This window comes from Bombina bombina, chromosome 3 (assembly GCF_027579735.1).
Source record: "Bombina bombina isolate aBomBom1 chromosome 3, aBomBom1.pri, whole genome shotgun sequence".
In the NCBI taxonomy this organism is placed as follows: Eukaryota; Metazoa; Chordata; class Amphibia; order Anura; family Bombinatoridae; genus Bombina; species Bombina bombina.
In genome coordinates, this window is record NC_069501.1 from 624,060,155 (window position 1) to 624,081,257 (window position 21,103).

A 21,103-nucleotide genomic window follows, 5' to 3' on the forward strand; every position below is an offset into this window, starting at 1 on the left:
CCAGGGGGCATCTTCTATCTTCATCCATCCGGAGCGGAGCGGGTCCATCTTCAAGCCAGCCGACGCGGAGCATCCTCTTCCAACGACATCCAATTGAAGAATGAAGGTTCCTTTTAAATGACGTCATCCAAGATGGCGTCCCTTGAATTCCGATTGGCTGATAGGATTCTATCAGCCAATCAGAATTAAGGTAGGAAAAATCCTATTGGCTGATGCAATCAGCCAATAGGATTGAGCTCACATTCTATTGGCTGATTGGAACAGCCAATAGAATGCGAGCTCAATCCTATTGGCTGATTGCATAAGCCAATAGGATTTTTCCTACCTTAATTCCGATTGGCTGATCGAATCCGATCAGCCAATCGGAATTCAAGGGACGCCATCTTGGGTGACGTCATTTAAAGGAACCTTCATTCTTCAGTTGGATGTCGTTGGAAGAGGATGCTCCGCGTCGGCTGGCTTGAAGATGGACCCACTCCGCTCCGGATGGATAGAAGATGCCGCCTGGATGAAGACTTCTGCCCGTCTGGAGGTCCTCTTCTGCCTGGATCGGATGAAGACTTCTGGCCGTCTGGAGGTCCACTTTTGCCCGGTTGGGTGAAGATGTCTCAAGGTAGGGTGATCTTCATGGGGTTAGTGTTAGGTTTTATTAAGGGGGGATTGGGTGGGTTTTAGAGTAGGGTTGGGTGTGTGGGTGGTGGGTTGTAATGTTGGGGGGGTATTGTAATTTTTTTTACAGGTAAAAGAGCTGATTACTTTGGGGCAATGCCCCGCAAAAGGCCCTTTTAAGGGTTATTTGTAATTTAGTATAGGGTAGGGCTTTTTTTTATTTTGGAGGGCTTTTTTATTTTATTAGGGGGATTAGAGTAGGTGTAATTAGTTTAAAATTCGCCCATAGCGATTACTTTGCAGGACATGCTGCAATCATGAATAATACCCTGTTAGAGGTATTATCCAGATTGCCTGAATTGAGAGGCAAGCGCGATAGCTCTGGGGTTAGACGAGATACAGAGCGCGTAGATGCTGTAAGAGCCATGTCTGATACTGCGTCACAATATGCAGAACCTGAGGACGGAGAGCTTCAGTCTGTGGGTGACGTCTCTGAATCGAGGAGACCTGATTCAGAGATTTCTAATTTTAAATTTAAGCTTGAGAACCTCTGTGTATTGCTTGGGGGGGTATTAGCTGCTCTGAATGACTGTGACACAATTGCAGTGCCAGAGAAATTGTGTAGGCTGGATAAATACTATGCAGTGCCGGTGAGTACTGATGTTTTTCCAATACCTAAAAGGCTTACAGAAATTATTAGTAAGGAGTGGGATAGGCCCGGTGTACCCTTTTCCCCACCTCCTATATTTAGAAAAATGTTTCCAATAGATGCCACTACACAGGACTTATGGCAGACTGTCCCTAAGGTGGAGGGAGCAGTTTCTACTTTAGCAAAGCGTACCACTATCCCGGTTGAGGACAGTTGTGCTTTTTCAGATCCAATGGATAAATTAGAGGGTTACCTTAAGAAAATGTTTATTCAACAAGGTTTTATTTTACAGCCCCTTGCATGCATTGCGCCTGTCACTGCCGCGGCAGCATTCTGGTTTGAGGCCCTGGAAGAGGCCATCCATAAAGCTCCATTGACTGAAATTGTTGACAAGCTTAGAACTCTTAAGCTAGCTAACTCATTTGTTTCTGATGCCATTGTTCATTTGACTAAACTAACGGCTAAGAATTCCAGATTCGCCATCCAGGCACGTAGGGCGCTATGGCTCAAATCCTGGTCAGCTGATGTGACTTCAAAGTCTAAATTACTCAACATTCCTTTCAAGGGGCAGACCTTATTCGGGCCTGGTTTGAAAGAAATTATTGCTGACATTACTGGAGGTAAGGGTCATACCCTTCCTCAGGACAGGGCCAAATCAAAGGCCAAACAGTCTAATTTACGTGCCTTTCGAAATTTCAAGGCAGGTGCAGCATCAACTTCCTCTGCTTCAAAACAAGAGGGAACTTTTGCTCAATCCAAGCAGGCCTGGAAACCTAACCAGTCCTGGAGCAAGGGCAAGCAGGCCAGAAAGCCTGCTGCTTCCTCTAAGACAGCATGAAGGAGCGGCCCCCTATCCGACAACGGATCTAGTAGGGGGCAGACTCTCTCTCTTCACCCAGGCGTGGGCAAGAGATGTTCAGGATCCCTGGGCGTTAAAGATCATATGTCAGGGATATCTTCTGGACTTCAAAGCATCTCCTCCACAAGGGAGATTTCACCTTTCAAGATTATCTGCAAACCAGATAAAGAAAGAGGCATTCCTAAGCTGCGTACAAGATCTCCTTGTAATGGGAGTGATCCATCCAGTTCCGCGGACGGAACAAGGACAGGGGTTTTATTCAAATCTGTTTGTGGTTCCCAAAAAAGAGGGAACCTTCAGACCAATTTTGGATTTAAAGATCCTAAACAAATTCCTCAGAGTTCCGTCATTCAAGATGGAAACTATTCGAACCATTTTACCCATGATCAAAGAGGGTCAGTACATGACCACAGTGGACTTAAAGGATGCCTACCTTCACATTCCGATTCACAAGAATCATCATCCGTTCCTGAGGTTTGCCTTTCTAGACAGGCATTACCAATTTGTAGCTCTTCCATTCGGGTTGGCTACAGCCCCAAGAATTTTTACAAAGGTTCTGGGCTCACTTCTGGCGGTCCTAAGACCGCGAGGCATAGCGGTGGCTCCTTACCTGGATGATATCCTGATACAGGCGTCAAGCTTTCAAATTGCCAAATCTCATACAGAGATAGTTCTGGCATTCCTGAGGTTGCATGGGTGGAAAGTGAATGAAGAAAAGAGTTCTCTATCTCCTCTCACGAGGGTTTCCTTCCTAGGGACTCTAATATATTCTGTAGAAATGAAAATTTACCTGACGGAGTCCAGGTTATCAAAACTTCTAAATGCTTGCCGTGTTCTTTACTCCATTCCGCGCCCCACGGTGGCTCAGTGCATGGAAGTAATTGGCTTAATGGTAGCGGCGATGGACATAGTGCCATTCGCGCGCCTGCATCTCAGACCGCTGCATTTATGCATGCTCAGTCAGTGGAATGGGGATTACACAGATTTGTCCCCTCTACTAAATCTGGATCAGGAAACCAGAGATTCTCTTCTCTGGTGGTTATCTCGGGCCCATCTGTCCAAGGGTATGACCTTTCGCAGACCAGATTGGACAATTGTAACAACAGATGCCAGCCTTCTAGGTTGGGGTGCAGTCTGGAACTCCCTGAAGGCTCAGGGTTCATGGACTCAGGAGGAGAAACTCCTCCCAATAAATATTCTGGAGTTAAGAGCAATATTCAATGCTCTTCTGGCTTGGCCTCAGCTAGCAACACTGAGGTTCATCAGATTTCAGTCGGACAACATCACGACTGTGGCTTACATCAACCATCAAGGGGGAACCAGGAGTTCCCTAGCGATGTCAGAAGTCTCCAAGATAATTCGCTGGGCAGAGACTCACTCTTGCCACCTGTCAGCGATCCATATCCCAGGTGTAGAGAACTGGGAGGCGGATTTTCTAAGTCGTCAGACTTTTCATCCGGGGGAATGGGAACTCCATCCGGAGGTGTTTGCTCAATTGGTTCTCCGTTGGGGCAAACCAGAATTGGATCTCATGGCGTCTCGCCAGAATGCCAAGCTTCCTTGTTACGGATCCAGGTCCAGGGACCCAGAAGCGGCACTGATAGATGCTCTAGCAGCGCCTTGGTTCTTCAACCTGGCTTATGTGTTTCCACCGTTTCCTCTGCTCCCTCGTCTGATTGCCAAAATCAAACAGGAAAGAGCATCGGTGATATTGATAGCGTCTGCGTGGCCACGCAGCACCTGGTATGCAGGCCTAGTGGACATGTCATCTGCCTCTGAGACAAGACCTTCTAATACAAGGTCCTTTCAATCATCCGAATATACTTTCTCTGAGACTGACTGCATGGAGATTGAACGCTTGATCCTATCAAAGCGTGGCTTCTCCGAGTCAGTAATAATACCTTAATACAGGCACGAAAGCCTGTCACCAGGAAAATTTACCACAAGATATGGCGTAAATATCTTCATTGGTGTGAATCCAAGAATTACTCATGGAGTAGGGTTAGGATTCCTAGGATATTGTCCTTCCTCCAAGAGGGTTTGGACAAAGGATTATCAGCTAGTTCTTTAAAGGGACAGATTTCTGCTCTGTCTATTCTTTTACACAAGCGTCTGGCAGAAGTTCCATACGTTCAGGCATTTTGTCAGGCTTTAGTTAGATTTAAGCCTGTGTTTAAACCTGTTGCTCCTCCATGGAGCTTAAACTTGGTTCTTAAAGTTCTTCAAGGGGTTCCGTTTGAACCCCTTCATTCTATTGATATCAAACTTCTTTCATGGAAAGTTCTTTTTCTGATGGCTATTTCCTCGGCTCGAAGAGTCTCGGAGTTATCTGCCTTACATTGTGATTCTCCTTATCTGATCTTTCATTCAGATAAAGTTGTTCTGCGTACAAAACCTGGGTTTTTACCTAAGGTGGTTTCTAACAAGAATATCAATCAAGAGATTGTTGTTCCATCATTATGTCCTAATCCTTCTTCAAAGAAGGAACGTCTTTTGCATAATCTAGACGTAGTCCGTGCCTTGAAGTTTTACTTACAGGCTACTAAAGATTTTCGCCAAACATCTAACCTGTTTGTTGTTTACTCTGGACAGAGGAGAGGTCAGAAGGCCTCGGCAACCTCTCTTTCTTTTTGGCTTCGGAGTATAATCCGTTTAGCCTATGAGACTGCTGGACAGCAGCCTCCTGAAAGGATTACAGCTCATTCTACTAGAGCTGTGGCTTCCACCTGGGCCTTTAAAAATGAGGCCTCTGTTGAACAGATTTGCAAGGCTGCAACTTGGTCTTCCCTTCATACTTTTTCCAAATTTTACAAATTTGATACTTTTGCTTCTTCGGAGGCTGTTTTTGGGAGAAAGGTTCTACAGGCAGTGGTTCCTTCCGTTTAAGTACCTGCCTTGTCCCTCCCATCATCCGTGTACTTTAGCTTTGGTATTGGTATCCCACAAGTAATGGATGATCCGTGGACTGGATACACTTAACAAGAGAAAACATAATTTATGCTTACCTGATAAATTTATTTCTCTTGTAGTGTATCCAGTCCACGGCCCGCCCTGTCCTTTTCAGGCAGGTCTAAATTTTAATTAAACTACAGTCACCACTGCACCCTATGGTTTCTCCTTTCTCGGCTTGTTTCGGTCGAATGACTGGATATGGCAGTGAGGGGAGGAGCTATATAGCAGCTCTGCTGTGGGTGATCCTCTTGCAACTTCCTGTTGGGAAGGAGAATATCCCACAAGTAATGGATGATCCGTGGACTGGATACACTACAAGAGAAATAAATTTATCAGGTAAGCATAAATTATGTTTTTACAGGTAAATTTGTACTTATTTTAGCTAGGTAGTTATTAAATAGTTAATAACTATTTAATAACTATTCTACCTAGTTAAAATAAATACAAACTTGCCTGTAAAATAAAAATAAATCTTAAAATAGCTACAATGTAATTATTAGTTATATTGTAGCTATCTTAGGGTGTATTTTATAGGTAAGTATTTAGTTTTAAATAGGACTAATTTAGTTAATGATAGGAATTTTATTTCGATTTATTTAAATTATATTTAAGTTGGGGGGTTAGGTTTAGGGTTAGACTTAGATTTAGGGGTTAATAACTTTATTATAGTGGCGGCGACGTTGGGGGTGGCGGATTAGGGGTTAATAATTGTAGGTAGGTTGCAACGACATTGGGGGCGGCAGAGTAGGGGTTAATAACTGTAATGTAGGTGTCGGCGATGTTGGGAGCAGCAGATTAGGGGTTCATAAGTATAATGTAGGTGGCGGCGGTGTCCGGAGCAGCAGATTAGGGGTTAATAATATAATGCAGGTGGCGGCGGTATCGGGGGCGGCAGATTAGGGGTTAATAAGTGTAAGATTAGGGGTGTTTAGACTCTGGGTTCATGTTAGGGTTTTAGGTGTAGACATAAATGTATTTTCCCCATAGGAATCAATGGGGCTGCGTTAGGAGCTTTATGCTGCTTTTTTGCAGGTGTTAGGTTTTTTTTCTGCCGAAACTGCCCCATTGATTCCTATGGGGAAAATCGTGCACGAGCATGTTTAGCTAGCTCACCGCTACCGTAAGCAGCGCTGGTATTGAGGTGAGATGTGGAGCTAAATTCTGCTCTACACTCACTTTTTTGCGGATAACGCCGGGTTTAAAAAAAAACTGTAATACCAGCGTTGTTTGTAGGTGAGCGGTGAGCATAAACTAAGCGTTAGCACCGCACAGCCTTACCGACAAAACTCGTAATCTAGCTGTATGTGTGTTCAGCTAGGTCTTAGTACTGCTTTGATGCTCTGGAGTTGACAAACTATTTATTTATGATAACTTTATGCAACACATCTGACAGATTCATCTGGAATGATTAACAGTGGATGCTTTTTTCTTCTTGCAAACAGGGCGGCCATGTTTCCTGCCTTATTACTAAATGTGGGCCAAAGAGTTTGCTGTTTCAAAATGAACACATAGTGGTCGATTTATTAAGCAGGGGATGCTGCATCGATGCCCCTTTGATTCAGGTCCACCTGAAAAGAAGTTAAGAAGCCAATCATGTCCGCTGGACCATTAATAAATCTACCCCATATTCTTTCCTAGCTTCTACAAAGTTATGTATTTTAGATCAACCTTGCAATATATCATGCAATCTGTGTTAGATGGATATAGATTTTTTTTTTTTGTAATGAAACAAAATCTATATAAACCAGGGTTATAATATTGACATTTCAAATGATTTATTAATTTTTTTTTGTAAAGGTTAGCACACTTGAGCATTTTACTAAATGTACACTGCACACCATCACCATCAACTATGTTGATCAGTCCATGTGGGGTTTAATATATAAAGAAAAGAAGCAGCAAAGTTTTTCAGGAGCACCCCTTGCTTTATGTACGAATTCTGACCATGGTGATTAGGAGTTTGAGGCCTAGGATAGAACTTGCGGCTCAGTACAACACTCCTATAAAACTGTATTGTTTGTGGGAACCTTGTGCTTTGTAATATATGTTCTGTAGTTTGTTAAGTTTGTAGCATATGTTCTTACTGTTCTTATTAGCTCTTTTGCATGAAACCCAGACATATTTTGCTCCTTTGCATAGCATTTATAAAGTATAATAAACCGTCCGATACCTTCTGGATTGAATATACAGTTCCTATCATGGCTGTCTACTTAGGTAGGACTGCTGGAGCTCACACAAGTTCTGAGCTGCACATATTGACGTGCTGCTTGTTTCAATGTGAAGGAAGCGGGTTTGCACGTGCAATATATGCAGTGAAACACTTCTGTGTTTAAACTATAAAAGAACATAGTGCCTGCTATTTATAAGGAAACAAAAACTAGTTACCTGTTTTAGTGGCTGGAACCAGTATCGCAGAGATCAGGAAGTTCATTATAGAAGATAGTTTAGTAGAACAGGCCAGGAGTCAAAGCCAGAAGTTCAGTCCAACAACAGGCATCGGAGTAGAAGGGCAAAACAAGCACATAGATCCAGGTACTATTCCAAGGATCAGAAGCCAAAAAGTAATCAAGTATCTCAGCAGTAGAATTAAACAGATAGTGTAGTTTAGAAACTTTGCAGGGGTTGTTAACAGGGAGACAGGCCAGGAACATAAGCTCTTTGGACATCATATAATAACCAAACACTGAATGGGAGTCCAAGATGGCCTTTTAACATCTTCCATTCAGGCTTGGCTCCAAAAGCAAGGACATTACAATTCCAAGCGTGCCAAGCCACCAGCACTTCTTTACACACAGTGTGGCCCTGACCCTGCTGCAGCAGGCACCTAGTAAGGACAGCATGGCTCTGGCTGCACTGTCGGCAGGGCCGCCATCAGGGGGTGACAGGGGTGACTCCTGTCAGGGGCCCAATGGGCTAGGGGGGCCCCATGAGGCAAGAACTAAAAAAAAAAAAGATTTGGCAGCCACCAGTGGGTACTACAGCAGAGTGCTAATTGAGCATGGGAAATGTTACTACAAGGAGTAAAGTATTAGCATGTGAGAGGATTTCTGAGTATGCACTAAACCACTATGCACAGTGTGAGACAGACTTGGCACTTTGTTTGTACAGTGTGTGCCTGAGTCAGACGGCAGATCACTTTCATTTGCAGAGGAGGTAGGACTTACTTAGCAAATGTTTTTTATTTCTTTGTGCAATTTAAGATTGTAACTTCAGTGTGGTAGTAGTTGTATGGTGGGGCCAGGGGTCCATAAAAACACATTTTTTTTTAGCAGCAGTGTATTTATGATTATTTGACAATGCTGTACAAATTCTATATTTAAAACCATGCAGAAATGTTTCCCCCTCAATACACAAATTATATATATTACATTCCAGTTTACTGCCCCTTTATGCAAGGACTTTCCAGATACAAGGAGGCATTTTATCTAAGATTTTTACATCTGCATAACATGTTATACTCTCAGACTAAGATTGCTCAGTGTTGGAAATGAGACAGGTTAACTTAAAACTGTTCAGTTTACTCTACAGCTGACTTAATTTTTAAATGCATACCAACAAGCTTGAATCCTGCATTTAACCAGATCTAATGGTATGAGTACCACAGCTTATGGTTCCACCAAGACCATATAGAGTACAGCATTTTCAAAATCCACAAGTACAGCTGACAGATAGGAACATTTGTACACTATATTTGAAGTGGTGCTCTTGGTTGGGGAAAATGGGGAAAATATCAAGCAAACATATGTCAACCTTTTAAAAGTACTTTTCTTCATCTAGCCATCTACCCAAATCATTAATGTATAATTTTGAATTCACAGAATTATTTTTGTTTGCACATTTACAAATATGATTCTTTAAAAAGTGATCTCTTAATTTCTGCATTTTTTTTTATCATGCATGTCACACACTGTTGATTTAGGGGATGCAAGGTGCATAAATGTTTCCTCCTGTGATTGTTCCTGTGGGTGTCTGCGTTTATGTCTTTGTGCTTTGGTTTGTGTCTCTATGAGTGTGTATGTATTTTTTTCTGTTGGTATCTCTGTGAGGGTGGGTGTGTATGTCTTTGCATTTTCTGTGGATGTCTGTGAGGGTGTGTGCATATGTCTTTGAGCTTTTTCTATGGGTGTCTCTGTGAGGGTGGGCGTGTGTCTTTGTGTATTTTCTCTGGATGCCTCTGTGAGGGTGGGTGTGTATGTATGTCTATGCTTTCTGTGGATGTCTCTGTGAGGGTGTGTATTTTCTGTGGGTGTCTCTGTGAGGGTGTGTGTATGTCTTTGTGTGTTTTCTGTGGATGTCTCAGTGAGGGTGTATATGTATGTCATTCTGTGTTTTCTGTGGGTGTCTTTGTGTGTGTGTGTATGTCTTTGTGTGTTTTCTGAGGCTGTCTCTGTTGGTGTTTCCTTGGGTGTATGTGCAAGTTTGAGTTTGCGTGTGTGTGTGTCCATTGTCTGTTCCTTTTTAGGACATTTTGACCTTACTACTGATTATTCACATCTTTCTACAGACTTTGAGACTAATGAGACCTTTCCGGAAGTCACCAATCTACCATTTAACCTTTAAATGATTGTTTAGGCAGTTCAGGGCCCTTCCTTTCAGCCACTGCATGCTGTTGTCATCATTTAGTTGGCATCTTCCTTTACAAAAAGATAATAAGAACTCCATATTTTGTTTTATAAATCTCCTTTTTTTTTTTTTTACAAAACTGTAGTTTACCTCATTACTTGTCAGGTCAATGTAAACAAGTACTGAGTGTCTGTTTGGGTGTCTGTTTCTCAGTTTCTTTGCGTGTTTGCTAGAGTGTCTATATGTGAATCCTTATGTGTGAGTGTGTGTGTGTGTTTCAGTGTATGTTACTACCTTTACAACATTTCCAATTTTAAATAGACACTTAAGAATAAAGTGCATATACGTTTTAGTCACTTGGTCAAAAATTGCACCTGTCAAAGGAGGGGGGGGGGCCTGATCAATGGTTAAGTCAGGGGCCCCAAAATTTCTAGTGGCGGCCCTGACTGTCGGGTAAGATCTTACACTATTGCACATACATAAGCCATAGTGACACACAGCGTTAGCATTCAGGAGCATGCACATAATGCATTAGCATACTTTCAGTTGAATTAGAATATGCACTCTGATTAGCCTCATATACTTCAGGGTTTTTTTTGTAGACTGTTGCAACTTCTCAGTCACTTGAATTATGATCAAGTATCAGCTAAAAATAAAATATATATGCAAGATAAAGTAAGTGTTTTTACTTGTGCAATGTTACATACTCCAGACCAATAGGATTTAGTGGTCATGTTGCGTGGTCAATGTTGAATGTCCCTTTAAAAAGATATGTGTGGGCTTCTACTACAAATTGCAATTTCTTTTAAATATTGTCTTTCTCCTGTTAAGTGTAGTCAGTCCACGGGTCATCATTACTTATGGGATATTAACTCCTCCCCAACAGGAAGTGCAAGAGGATCACCCAAGCAGAGCTGCTATATAGCTCCTCCCCTCTACGTCACACCCAGTCATTCTCTTGCACCCAACTAATAGATAGGATGTGTGAGAGGACTGTGGTGATTTAACTTAGTTTTTTATATCTTCAATCAAAAGTTTGTTATTTTAAACGACACCGGAGTGTGTTGTTTCCTTCTCAGGCAGAATTTGAAGAAGAATCTACCTGAGTTTTTGTATATGATCTTAGCGGACGTAACTAAGATCCGTTTGCTGTTCTCGGCCATTCTGAGGAGTAAGGTAACTTCAGATCAGGGGACAGCGGGCAGGTTCACCTGCAAAGAGGTATGTTGCAGTATATTATTTTCTAAGGAATGGAATTGACTTTGAAAATACTGCTAATACCGATATAATGTAAGTACAGCCTTAAATGCAGTAGTAGCAACTGGTATCAGGCTGACATGTATATATGTTAACACTTAAGTATTTCTGGGGAATGGCACTTCACTGGGAAAATACTGTATGCATATATCTTTTAGCCTAACTTGCAGTGGGAGCAACTAGCAACAGGCTTTTTAAAGACATTTCATATATATTGATTTTAAACGTTTGCTGGCATGTTAAATCGTTTAATTCTCTGAGGTACTTGGTGAAAATTGCTTTGGGCTTTATTTTCCACATGGCGGTCGTTGTTTTAAATTAATTAAAACATAAAACAGTTTACTGAGCTCCCCTCACTGTTGTAGTGTGAGTGGGAGGGGCCTATTTTGGCACTTTTACTACGCATCAGAAATTCAGTCACAGTCTGTCTTTTTCTCCCTGCATGATCCAGGACGTCTCCACAGAGCTCAGGGGTCTTCAAAACTAGTTTTAAGGGAGGTAATCACTCACAGCAGACCTGTGAGACTGTGCTTGACTGTGATAAAAACGTTTATATTGTCAATTGTTATACGTTTTTTTCTGATATTAAGGGTTAATCATCCATTGCTAATGTGTGCAATCCTTTGCTAATTTTCATATATATAACTAATCCGGTTCATTGTTATTCAACTGTGATACTTTTTTGTGTGCTTCTTAAAGGCACAGTAACTTTTTTACATATTGCTTGTAAATTTAGTTGAAAAGTATTTCCAAGCTTGCTAGTCTAATTGCTAGTTTGTTTAAACATGTCTGACTCAGAGGAAACTCTCTGTGCAATATGTTCAAAAGCCGAGGTGGAGCCCAATAGAAATTTATGTACTAATTGCATTGATGCTACTTTAAATAAAAGTCAATCTGTACATGTTAAGCAACATTCACCAGACAACGAGGGGGAAGTTATGCCGACTAACTTGCCTCACGTGTCAGTACCTGCATCTCCCGCGCAGGAGGTGCGTGATATTGTAACGCCAAGTACATCAGGGCGGCCATTACAAATCACTTTACAAGACATGGCTAACATTATGACTGAAGTTTTGTCTAAATTGCCAGAACTTAGAGGTAAACGAGATCACTCTGGGATGAGAACAGAGTATACTGATAATGCTAGGGCCATGTCTGATACTGCGTCACAATATGCTGAGCATGAGGACGGAGAGCTTCATTCTGCGGGTGACGGATCTGATCCAAATAAATTGGATTCAGACATTTCAAATTTTAAGTTTAAGCTGGAAAACCTCCGTGTGTTACTAGGGGAGGTGTTAGCAGCTCTGAATGATTGTAACACAGTTGCAATCCCAGAGAAAATGTGTAGGTTGGATAAATATTTTGCGGTACCGACGAGTACTGACGTTTTTCCTATACCTAAGAGACTTACTGAAATTATTACTAAGGAGTGGGACAGACCCGGTGTGCCTTTCTCACCCCCTTCTATATTCAGAAAAATGTTTCCAATAGACGCCACCACACGGGACTTATGGCAAACGGTCCCTAAGGTGGAGGGAGCAGTTTCTACTTTAGCTAAGCGTACCACTATCCCGGTGGAGGATAGCTGTGCTTTTTCTGATCCAATGGATAAAAAGTTAGAGGGTTACCTTAAGAAAATGTTTGTTCAACAAGGTTTTATATTACAACCCCTTGCATGCATTGCGCCTGTCACGGCTGCGGCTGCATTTTGGTTTGAGTCTCTGGAAGACACCCTTGACTCAGCGACATTAGATGAGATTTCACTTAAGCTTAAAACCCTTAAGCTAGCTAATTCATTTATTTCCGATGCCGTAGTACACTTAACTAAACTCACGGCTAAGAATTCCGGATTCGCCATTCAGGCACGCAGAGCGCTGTGGCTAAAATCCTGGTCAGCTGATGTAACTTCTAAATCGAAATTACTTAACATACCTTTCAAGGGGCAGACTTTATTCGGGCCCGGTTTGAAAGAAATTATCGCTGATATTACGGGAGGTAAAGGCCATGCCCTGCCTCAGGAGAGAGCCAAACCTAGGGCTAGACAGTCTAATTTTCGTGCCTTTCGTAACTTCAAGGCAGGAGCAGCATCAACTTCCTCTGCTCCAAAACAGGAAGGAGCTGTTGCTCGCTACAGACAAGGCTGGAAACCTAACCAGACCTGGAACAAGGGCAAGCAGGCCAGAAAACCTGCTGCTGCCCCTAAGACAGCATGAAGGGAGGGCCCCCGATCCGGTAACGGATCTAGTGGGGGGCAGACTCTCTCTCTTCGCCCAGGCTTGGGCAAGAGATGTCCAGGATCCCTGGGCGTTGGAGATCATATCTCAGGGATATCTTCTGGACTTCAAAGCTTCTCCTCCACAAGGGAGATTTCACCTTTCAAGGTTGTCAACAAACCAGATAAAGAAAGAGGCGTTTCTACGCTGTGTACAAGACCTTTTACTAATGGGAGTGATCCACCCTGTTCCGCGGTCGGAACACGGACAAGGGTTTTACTCAAATCTGTTTGTGGTTCCCAAAAAAGAGGGAACCTTCAGACCAATATTGGATTTAAAGATCCTAAACAAATTCCTAAGAGTTCCATCATTCAAGATGAAAACTATTCGGACAATCTTACCCATGATCCAAAGAGGTCAGTACATGACCACAGTGGATTTAAAGGATGCTTACCTTCACATACCGATTCACAGAGAACATTACCGGTATCTAAGGTTTGCCTTCCTAGACAGGCATTACCAGTTTGTAGCTCTTCCCTTCGGGTTGGCTACGGCTCCAAGAATCTTTACAAAGGTTCTGGGCTCTCTTCTGGCGGTACTAAGACCGCGAGGAATTTCGGTAGCTCCGTACCTAGACGACATTCTGATTCAAGCGTCAAGCTTTCAAACTGCCAAGTCTCATACAGAGTTAGTACTGGCTTTTCTAAGGTCGCATGGGTGGAAAGTGAACGAGGAGAAGAGTTCTCTCTTACCACTCACAAGGGGACTCTTATAGATTCTGTAGAAATGAAAATTTACCTGACAGAGGACAGGTTAACAAAGCTTCTAAATGCTTGCCGTGTCCTTCATTCCATTCAACACCCGTCAGTGGCTCAATGCATGGAGGTAATCGGCTTAATGGTAGCGGCAATGGACATAGTTCCTTTTGCACGCCTGCACCTCAGACCGCTGCAATTGTGCATGCTAAGTCAGTGGAATGGGGATTACTCAGATTTGTCCCCTACGCTGAATCTGGATCAGGAGATCAGAGATTCTCTTCTATGGTGGCTTTCTCGGCCGCATCTGTCCAGGGGGATGCCGTTCAGCAGACCAGTCTGGACAATTGTAACTACAGACGCCAGCCTTCTAGGTTGGGGCGCTGTCTGGAATTCCCTGAAGGCTCAGGGATCATGGACTCAAGAGGAGAGTCTCCTTCCAATAAACATTCTGGAATTGAGAGCAGTTCTCAATGCCCTACTGGCTTGGCCTCAGTTAGCAACTATGAGGTTTATCAGGTTTCAGTCGGACAACATCACGACTGTGGCTTACATCAACCATCAGGGAGGGACAAGAAGTTCCCTAGCGATGATGGAAGTCTCAAAGATAATTCGCTGGGCAGAGTCTCACTCTTGCCACCTGTCAGCGATCCACATCCCAGGAGTGGACAACTGGGAGGCGGATTTCCTAAGTCGCCAGACTTTTCATCCGGGGGAGTGGGAACTTCATCCGGAGGTCTTTGCCCAAATACTTCGACGTTGGGGCAAACCAGATATGGATCTCATGGCGTCTCGCCAGAACGCCAAGCTTCCTCGTTACGGGTCCAGGTCCAGGGACCCGGGAGCGGTCCTGATAGATGTCTTGACAGCACCTTCGACCTTCAGGATGGCTTATGTGTTTCCACCATTCCCGATGCTTCCTCGTTTGATTGCAAGGATCAAACAGGAGAAAGCATCAGTGATTCTAATAGCACCTGCGTGGCCACGCAGGACCTGGTATGCAGATCTAGTGGACATGTCATCCTGTCCACCTTGGTCTCTGCCTCTGAGACAGGACCTTCTAATTCAGGGTCCTTTCAAACATCAAAACCTAATTTCTCTGAAGCTGACTGCATGGAAATTGAACGCCTAATTTTATCAAAGCGTGGATTTTCAGAGCCAGTAATTGATACCTTAATACAGGCTAGGAAACCTGTTACCAGGAAAATTTACCATAAGATATGGCGTAAATACTTACACTGGTGCGAATCCAAGGGTTACTCATGGAGTAAGGTTAGGATTCCTAGGATATTGTCCTTTCTACAAGAAGGTTTAGAAAAGGGTTTATCTGCTAGTTCGTTAAAAGGACAGATCTCAGCTCTGTCCATCCTTTTACACAAGCGTCTGTCAGAAGTTCCAGACGTTCAGGCTTTTTGTCAGGCTTTGGCCAGGATTAAGCCTGTGTTTAAATCTGTTGCTCCGCCGTGGAGCTTAAACTTAGTTCTTAACGTTTTACAGGGTGTTCCGTTTGAACCCCTTCACTCCATTGATATCAAGCTGTTATCTTGGAAAGTTCTGTTTTTAATGGCTATTTCCTCGGCTCGTAGAGTCTCTGAGTTATCGGCCTTACATTGTGATTCTCCTTATCTGATTTTTCATTCAGACAAGGTAGTTTTGCGTACAAAACCTGGGTTTTTACCTAAGGTAGTTTCCAATAAGAATATCAATCAAGAGATTGTTGTTCCATCATTGTGTCCTAACCCTTCCTCAAAGAAGGAACGACTTCTGCACAATCTAGATGTAGTCCGTGCCCTGAAATTTTATTTACAGGCAACTAAAGATTTTCGACAAACTTCTTCCCTGTTTGTCGTTTATTCTGGACAGAGGAGAGGTCAAAAAGCATCTGCTACCTCTCTATCCTTTTGGCTTCGTAGCATCATACGTTTAGCCTATGAGACTGCTGGACAGCAACCTCCTGAAAGGATTACAGCTCATTCTACGAGAGCTGTGGCTTCCACTTGGGCCTTTAAGAACGAGGCCTCTGTTGAACAGATTTGCAAGGCTGCAACTTGGTCTTCTCTTCATACTTTTTCCAAATTTTACAAATTTGACACTTTTGCTTCTTCGGAGGCTGTTTTTGGGAGAAAGGTTCTTCAGGCAGTGGTTCCTTCCGTATAGAGATCCTGCCTGTCCCTCCCGTCATCCGTGTACTTAGCTTTGGTATTGGTATCCCATAAGTAATGATGACCCGTGGACTGACTACACTTAACAGGAGAAAACATAATTTATGCTTACCTGATAAATTCCTTTCTCCTGTAGTGTAGTCAGTCCACGGCCCGCCCTGTTTTTTAAGGCAGGTCTAAATTTTTTAATTATACTCCAGTCACCACTGCACCCTATAGTTTCTCCTTTCTCGTTTGGTTCCTGGTCGAATGACTGGGTGTGACGTAGAGGGGAGGAGCTATATAGCAGCTCTGCTTGGGTGATCCTCTTGCACTTCCTGTTGGGGAGGAGTTAATATCCCATAAGTAATGATGACCCGTGGACTGACTACACTACAGGAGAAAGGAATTTATCAGGTAAGCATAAATTATGTTTTTTGTGCTGTAGAACTTTAAAGATATGGTGCTTTTCTATTTATTAAATCATTTTTACTTTCAGTATAAACTAAATTGCTACTAAGGCATCAGTAAAATCACATCTGTTAAGAATGTTTTAAGTCTTTTACATTTCACCACCTAGCATACACTTTATTCTATAACGCTTTTTTGACAGTTTAATACAGGTAGGAAACCTTTTATCCAAACAGCTTGTGACCGGAAAGGGTTTGGATTTAGGAATAGTTCGGATTTTGGAATATTTGTATATTTTCATCTGTAAAATGGGACCAAGGGGTAGATTTAACAAAGGTTGAGCGGATATGATTCGCTGTAGCCAATCATGTCCGTTCGACCTTGCTAAATCTCGACAGCATACGCTGTCAATCATCCTGATCGGAACGGATCGGGATGATTTCAGTTCGCCACCACGACTGCTGCTTCTTAACTTCCGTTTCAGTCGGACGTGAAACGATGGGGCTTCAAAGCAGCATCCGCTGCTTAACAAATGGACCCCCAAGTATAAATAACAATATCTTTATGTAACTTAGGCATTATTTACATATCATAATACAGTTTATACTTGCAACCTAAAGGTAGTTTTATATCATTTGTATTACTTTTGTATATATAAAACTATCATAAAGATAGCACAGTACTGTAATAAGAAAGGTAACAGTTGTTTTAAATAAATATAGAGGAGCATTAGCATTTTAGAACACAAAAACAAAGATTCAGGCTTTGTGACTTAATAATGGGAAAAAAGTAGTTTTTAATCATTTTATTTTTTTAAAAAAAATATATGAATAAAAAAAGTTTGGATTTTGGAATTCTGGATTTGGGTAAGGAAAGGATGTGTTTCTTACAGCTCCAATAACACTTATTTCATGCAAAAAAGTATATACTTTAATATCCTGTTCCTTTGATTTTACACCCACAGATGATTTGCCAAGTATGCGTTTCAAGTGTCCATTTTGTACCCACATGGTCAAAAGGAAGGCAGATCTTAAAAGACATCTGAGGTGTCATACCGGGGAACGACCATACCCCTGCCATGCCTGTGGAAAGAGGTTCACCAGGCTGGAACATGTGCGCACTCACTATAGAACGGTGAGTAATGAGGAACAAGGTGTTGGATAAGAGATTTTTTTTTTAATGTAATCTGAGTTAAAGGGACACTGAACCCAAATTTTATCTTTCATGATTTAGATAGAGCATGCAATTTTAAGCAACTTTCTAATTTACTCCTATTATCAATGTTTCTTCATTCTCTTGCCGGCCCATTTTTGGTTCACAACCTGGGTTGTCCTTGGTGAATGGTGGATAAATGCTGTCTAGTGTTCTGAATCAAAAATGGCTGTCTCCTTAGCTTAGATGCCTTCTTTTTCAAATAAAGATAGCAAGAGAACAAAGAACAATTGATAATAGGAGTAAATTAGAAAGTTTCTTAATAATGAATGCTCTATCTTAACCATGAAAGAAAAAATGTGGGTTTAGTATCCCTTTAAGGAATCAAATAATAAAAGGGTAGTAATAAAGAAACAGAAAATGTACTTCCAGTCCACAAAATAATATATGAAGTTGTGTAACCTATATTTGCCATATTTCTCATCTTTCGTCGGTGTGATAATATAGGTTGTGGGTGGTAATTGTGTTTTGGTTTTTCAGATCCACGAGGCAGCAAATCCGGTCTGTAGAAGGTGCAAACGACATGTTACAGAGGAATCTGGGCAAGTAGTGCAGGAGGGGACACGACGTTTCCGCCTGTGTAATGAGTGCTTGGCTGAAGTTGGGGTGGACAACTTTCCTATAGATCTGGATGATGATGAGGCTCCAATTGTCTTGTCTGGGGACGAGGACAAGGAAACATCATGGAATTATAATGATGGGAGACAGACTTCTGATCCAGAAATTATTGAAGATAACTCCTCTGACTTAGTAATTCATGAGGTAGAGGACAGTGATGATGAAATCAAACCAACTAACCTCTGAGCAGAGGGAGTATCTCTAGAGTTAGTATGCTCTCACATAAACACATCACTGTTTGGATGCTGGATTATACAACTCTTTTGGAAGCCAAGGTTTTCTATTGCTTATATACATCCTATGAGTTTGGTGTGAACCTACTTTATACAAGTAAAAGGAAACTGCCTTGATGGTGTTGGTTCATAGTTATAGGTAAAAAACTATAAGACATTTCTACTAGTCCTGGACAACTAACAAATTGCATTGGACAAGAATGAATTTAAACTTGTTAGTATATTTAACATTGAATGGACAAGTACACTTTTCCCTCCAAACTAGTAATGTTAAAGATCCACTGTATCTAATTTTATAACTGAAAATGACAATGGAGCAAATTTTTCTTTTTTCTCTGGCATGAAATATTTTAGGAATATGATAAAACTATGGCCCTCACCGGATTTTAGAACACTGCATGTACTATATACTTTTTTTTAACTAGTCTATACTTTATTTTTCTGGTACTTTTACCTATATATGTTTAGTAAAGTTTATTTATATGAAGTACAGGAACTCTACAAAGAGGATGTTTATAATTTAACAAATAGGCTTGAAACTCTAAACTAGAGTTAAAAGGGACCCTGTGAGTACATTTGTAATGTTGTGATTTCTCTAATTTATTGTTTAAGTATTCATTTATATAAGATATCAATCTGGTGGTAGTAGGAAGCACTTTTCTAAAGGCCTTTGAACCTATTGTACAAATTTCAAATGGGCATACTGTTTATTATTTATATATACTGCTGGCAATGACGTGTGTGTATAATGCAGTATGTTACACCTTAGCAAGTAAAGATGAAACAGAGTTATATAGCTGGAATATATAGCTCTGGTTGAACTGCAGGGTGCAAGTGATCCTCTTCTCATGTTAAGGGAACCCTTAAAATGTAATATTATGAAGGCTTACAACTTTAATGTATTTTGTTTGTACAAAGTGTGCAATATAATATATGCTTCATCATGAAATAGTGTTTCTCTGTGTGTACAAGCATGAGTGTGTGTGTGTGTATGTTATATATGTATCTGTGTTTGTGTGTATATAAATATATGTACGGTCATGTGAAAAAGAAAGTACATCCTCTTTGAAGTCTATAATTTTATGTATCGGGACATAATAACAATCATCTGGTCCTTAAAAGGTCATAACATTAGGTAAATACAACCTCAGATGAACAACAACACAAAACATATTACACCGTGTCATGATTAAACAAAAATAAAGCCAAAATGGAGAAGCCATGTGTGAAAAACTAAGTACACCCTTACTGCTTCCGTAGGAATTAAGAGGCTAAGTAGCAGCCAGGTGCTGCTAATCAAATGTCCTTCATTAATTGATAATCAGCAAGTGTCACCACCTCTATAAAAGCCGTAGTTTTAGCACTTTGCTGGTCTGGGGCATTCAGGTGTGTGTTAACACAATGCCAAGGAGGAAAGACATCAGCAATGATCTTAGAAAAGCAATTGTTGCTGCCCATCAATCTGGGAAGGGTTATAAGGCCATTTCCAAACAATTTATGTCCATCATTCTACAGTAAGAAAAGATTATACACTAGTAGAAAACATTCAAGACAGTTACCTTCCCAGGAGTGGACGTCCCAGCAAAGTCACCCCAAGGTCAGACTGTGAAATGCTCAGAGAAATTGCAAAAAACCCAAGAGTTACATGTCAGACTCTACAGGCCTCAGTTAGCATGTTAAATGTTAAAGTTCATGACAGTACAATTAGAAATAGACTGAACAAGTGTGGTTTGTATGGAAGGGTTGCCAGGAGAAAGCCTCTTCTCTCTAAAAAAGAACAATGTCTTTTGGACAGACAAGACAAAAGTGGAGATGTTTGGCAATAATGCACAGTGCCACGTTTGGCGAAAACCAAACACAGCATATCAGCACAAACACCTCATACCAACCTTTCTTGGCGGGATCAGACTGATAAACTACAGGAAAGTTTTCCTCTGTGAAAGCACACTGGTCTAAAAGCGACTGCTCCTGGGTGGTAAATCGCCATAGAACTAGCTGATGAGCTGTTGTTCATTCCTGGTAGAGCACTTCTTTCTTTGTATGCAAATATATATATGTATATATATGTATGTATATAAACAGCAGGCAGGCCAGCACTCACGGTTAACATTTCATTCACCTAGGGTGCTTCCATAGTATTGATAGTAGTAAAGAATGGGGATGCACTCGCCAGGATTTCCAAAGTTACCTTTTAATGACATTAAAAGGTAACTTTGAGGTTGACATTAAAAGGTAACTTTGGAAATCCTGGTGAGTGCATCCCCATTCTTTACTACTATGTATGTATATATTTGTGTATATATGTGTGTGTGTATATATATATATATATATATATATATATATATTGCATGTGTGTATACAGTGTGTGTGTATATATATATATATATATATATATATATATATATATATATATATATACACATATACACACAAATATATACATACATAGTAGTAAATAATGGGGATGCACTCACCAGGATTTCCAAAGTTACCTTTTAATGTCAACCTCAAAGTTACCTTTTAATGTCATTAAAAGGTAACTTTGGAAATCCTGGCGAGTGCATCCCCATTCTTTACTACTATGTATGTATATATTTGTGTATATATGTGTGTATATATATATATATA

The 21,103-nt window shown here is 41.3% G+C and overlaps 1 protein-coding gene across 1 annotated transcript in view; it reads left to right on the forward strand.

Annotated features, from left to right (window-relative positions):
* LOC128653771 (zinc finger and BTB domain-containing protein 8A.2-like) overlaps window positions 1-19,424 on the forward strand; it is a 49,950-nt gene extending 30,526 nt beyond the window's left edge. The window contains exons 3-4 of the mRNA XM_053707258.1: window positions 17,377-17,546; window positions 18,105-19,424. Of these exons, the coding sequence (XP_053563233.1) occupies window positions 17,377-17,546; window positions 18,105-18,428 (494 nt within the window). The 3' untranslated portion in view covers window positions 18,429-19,424. The remainder of the gene's footprint in view (window positions 1-17,376; window positions 17,547-18,104) is intronic.
* Window positions 19,425-21,103: the final 1,679 nt, after the last annotated feature.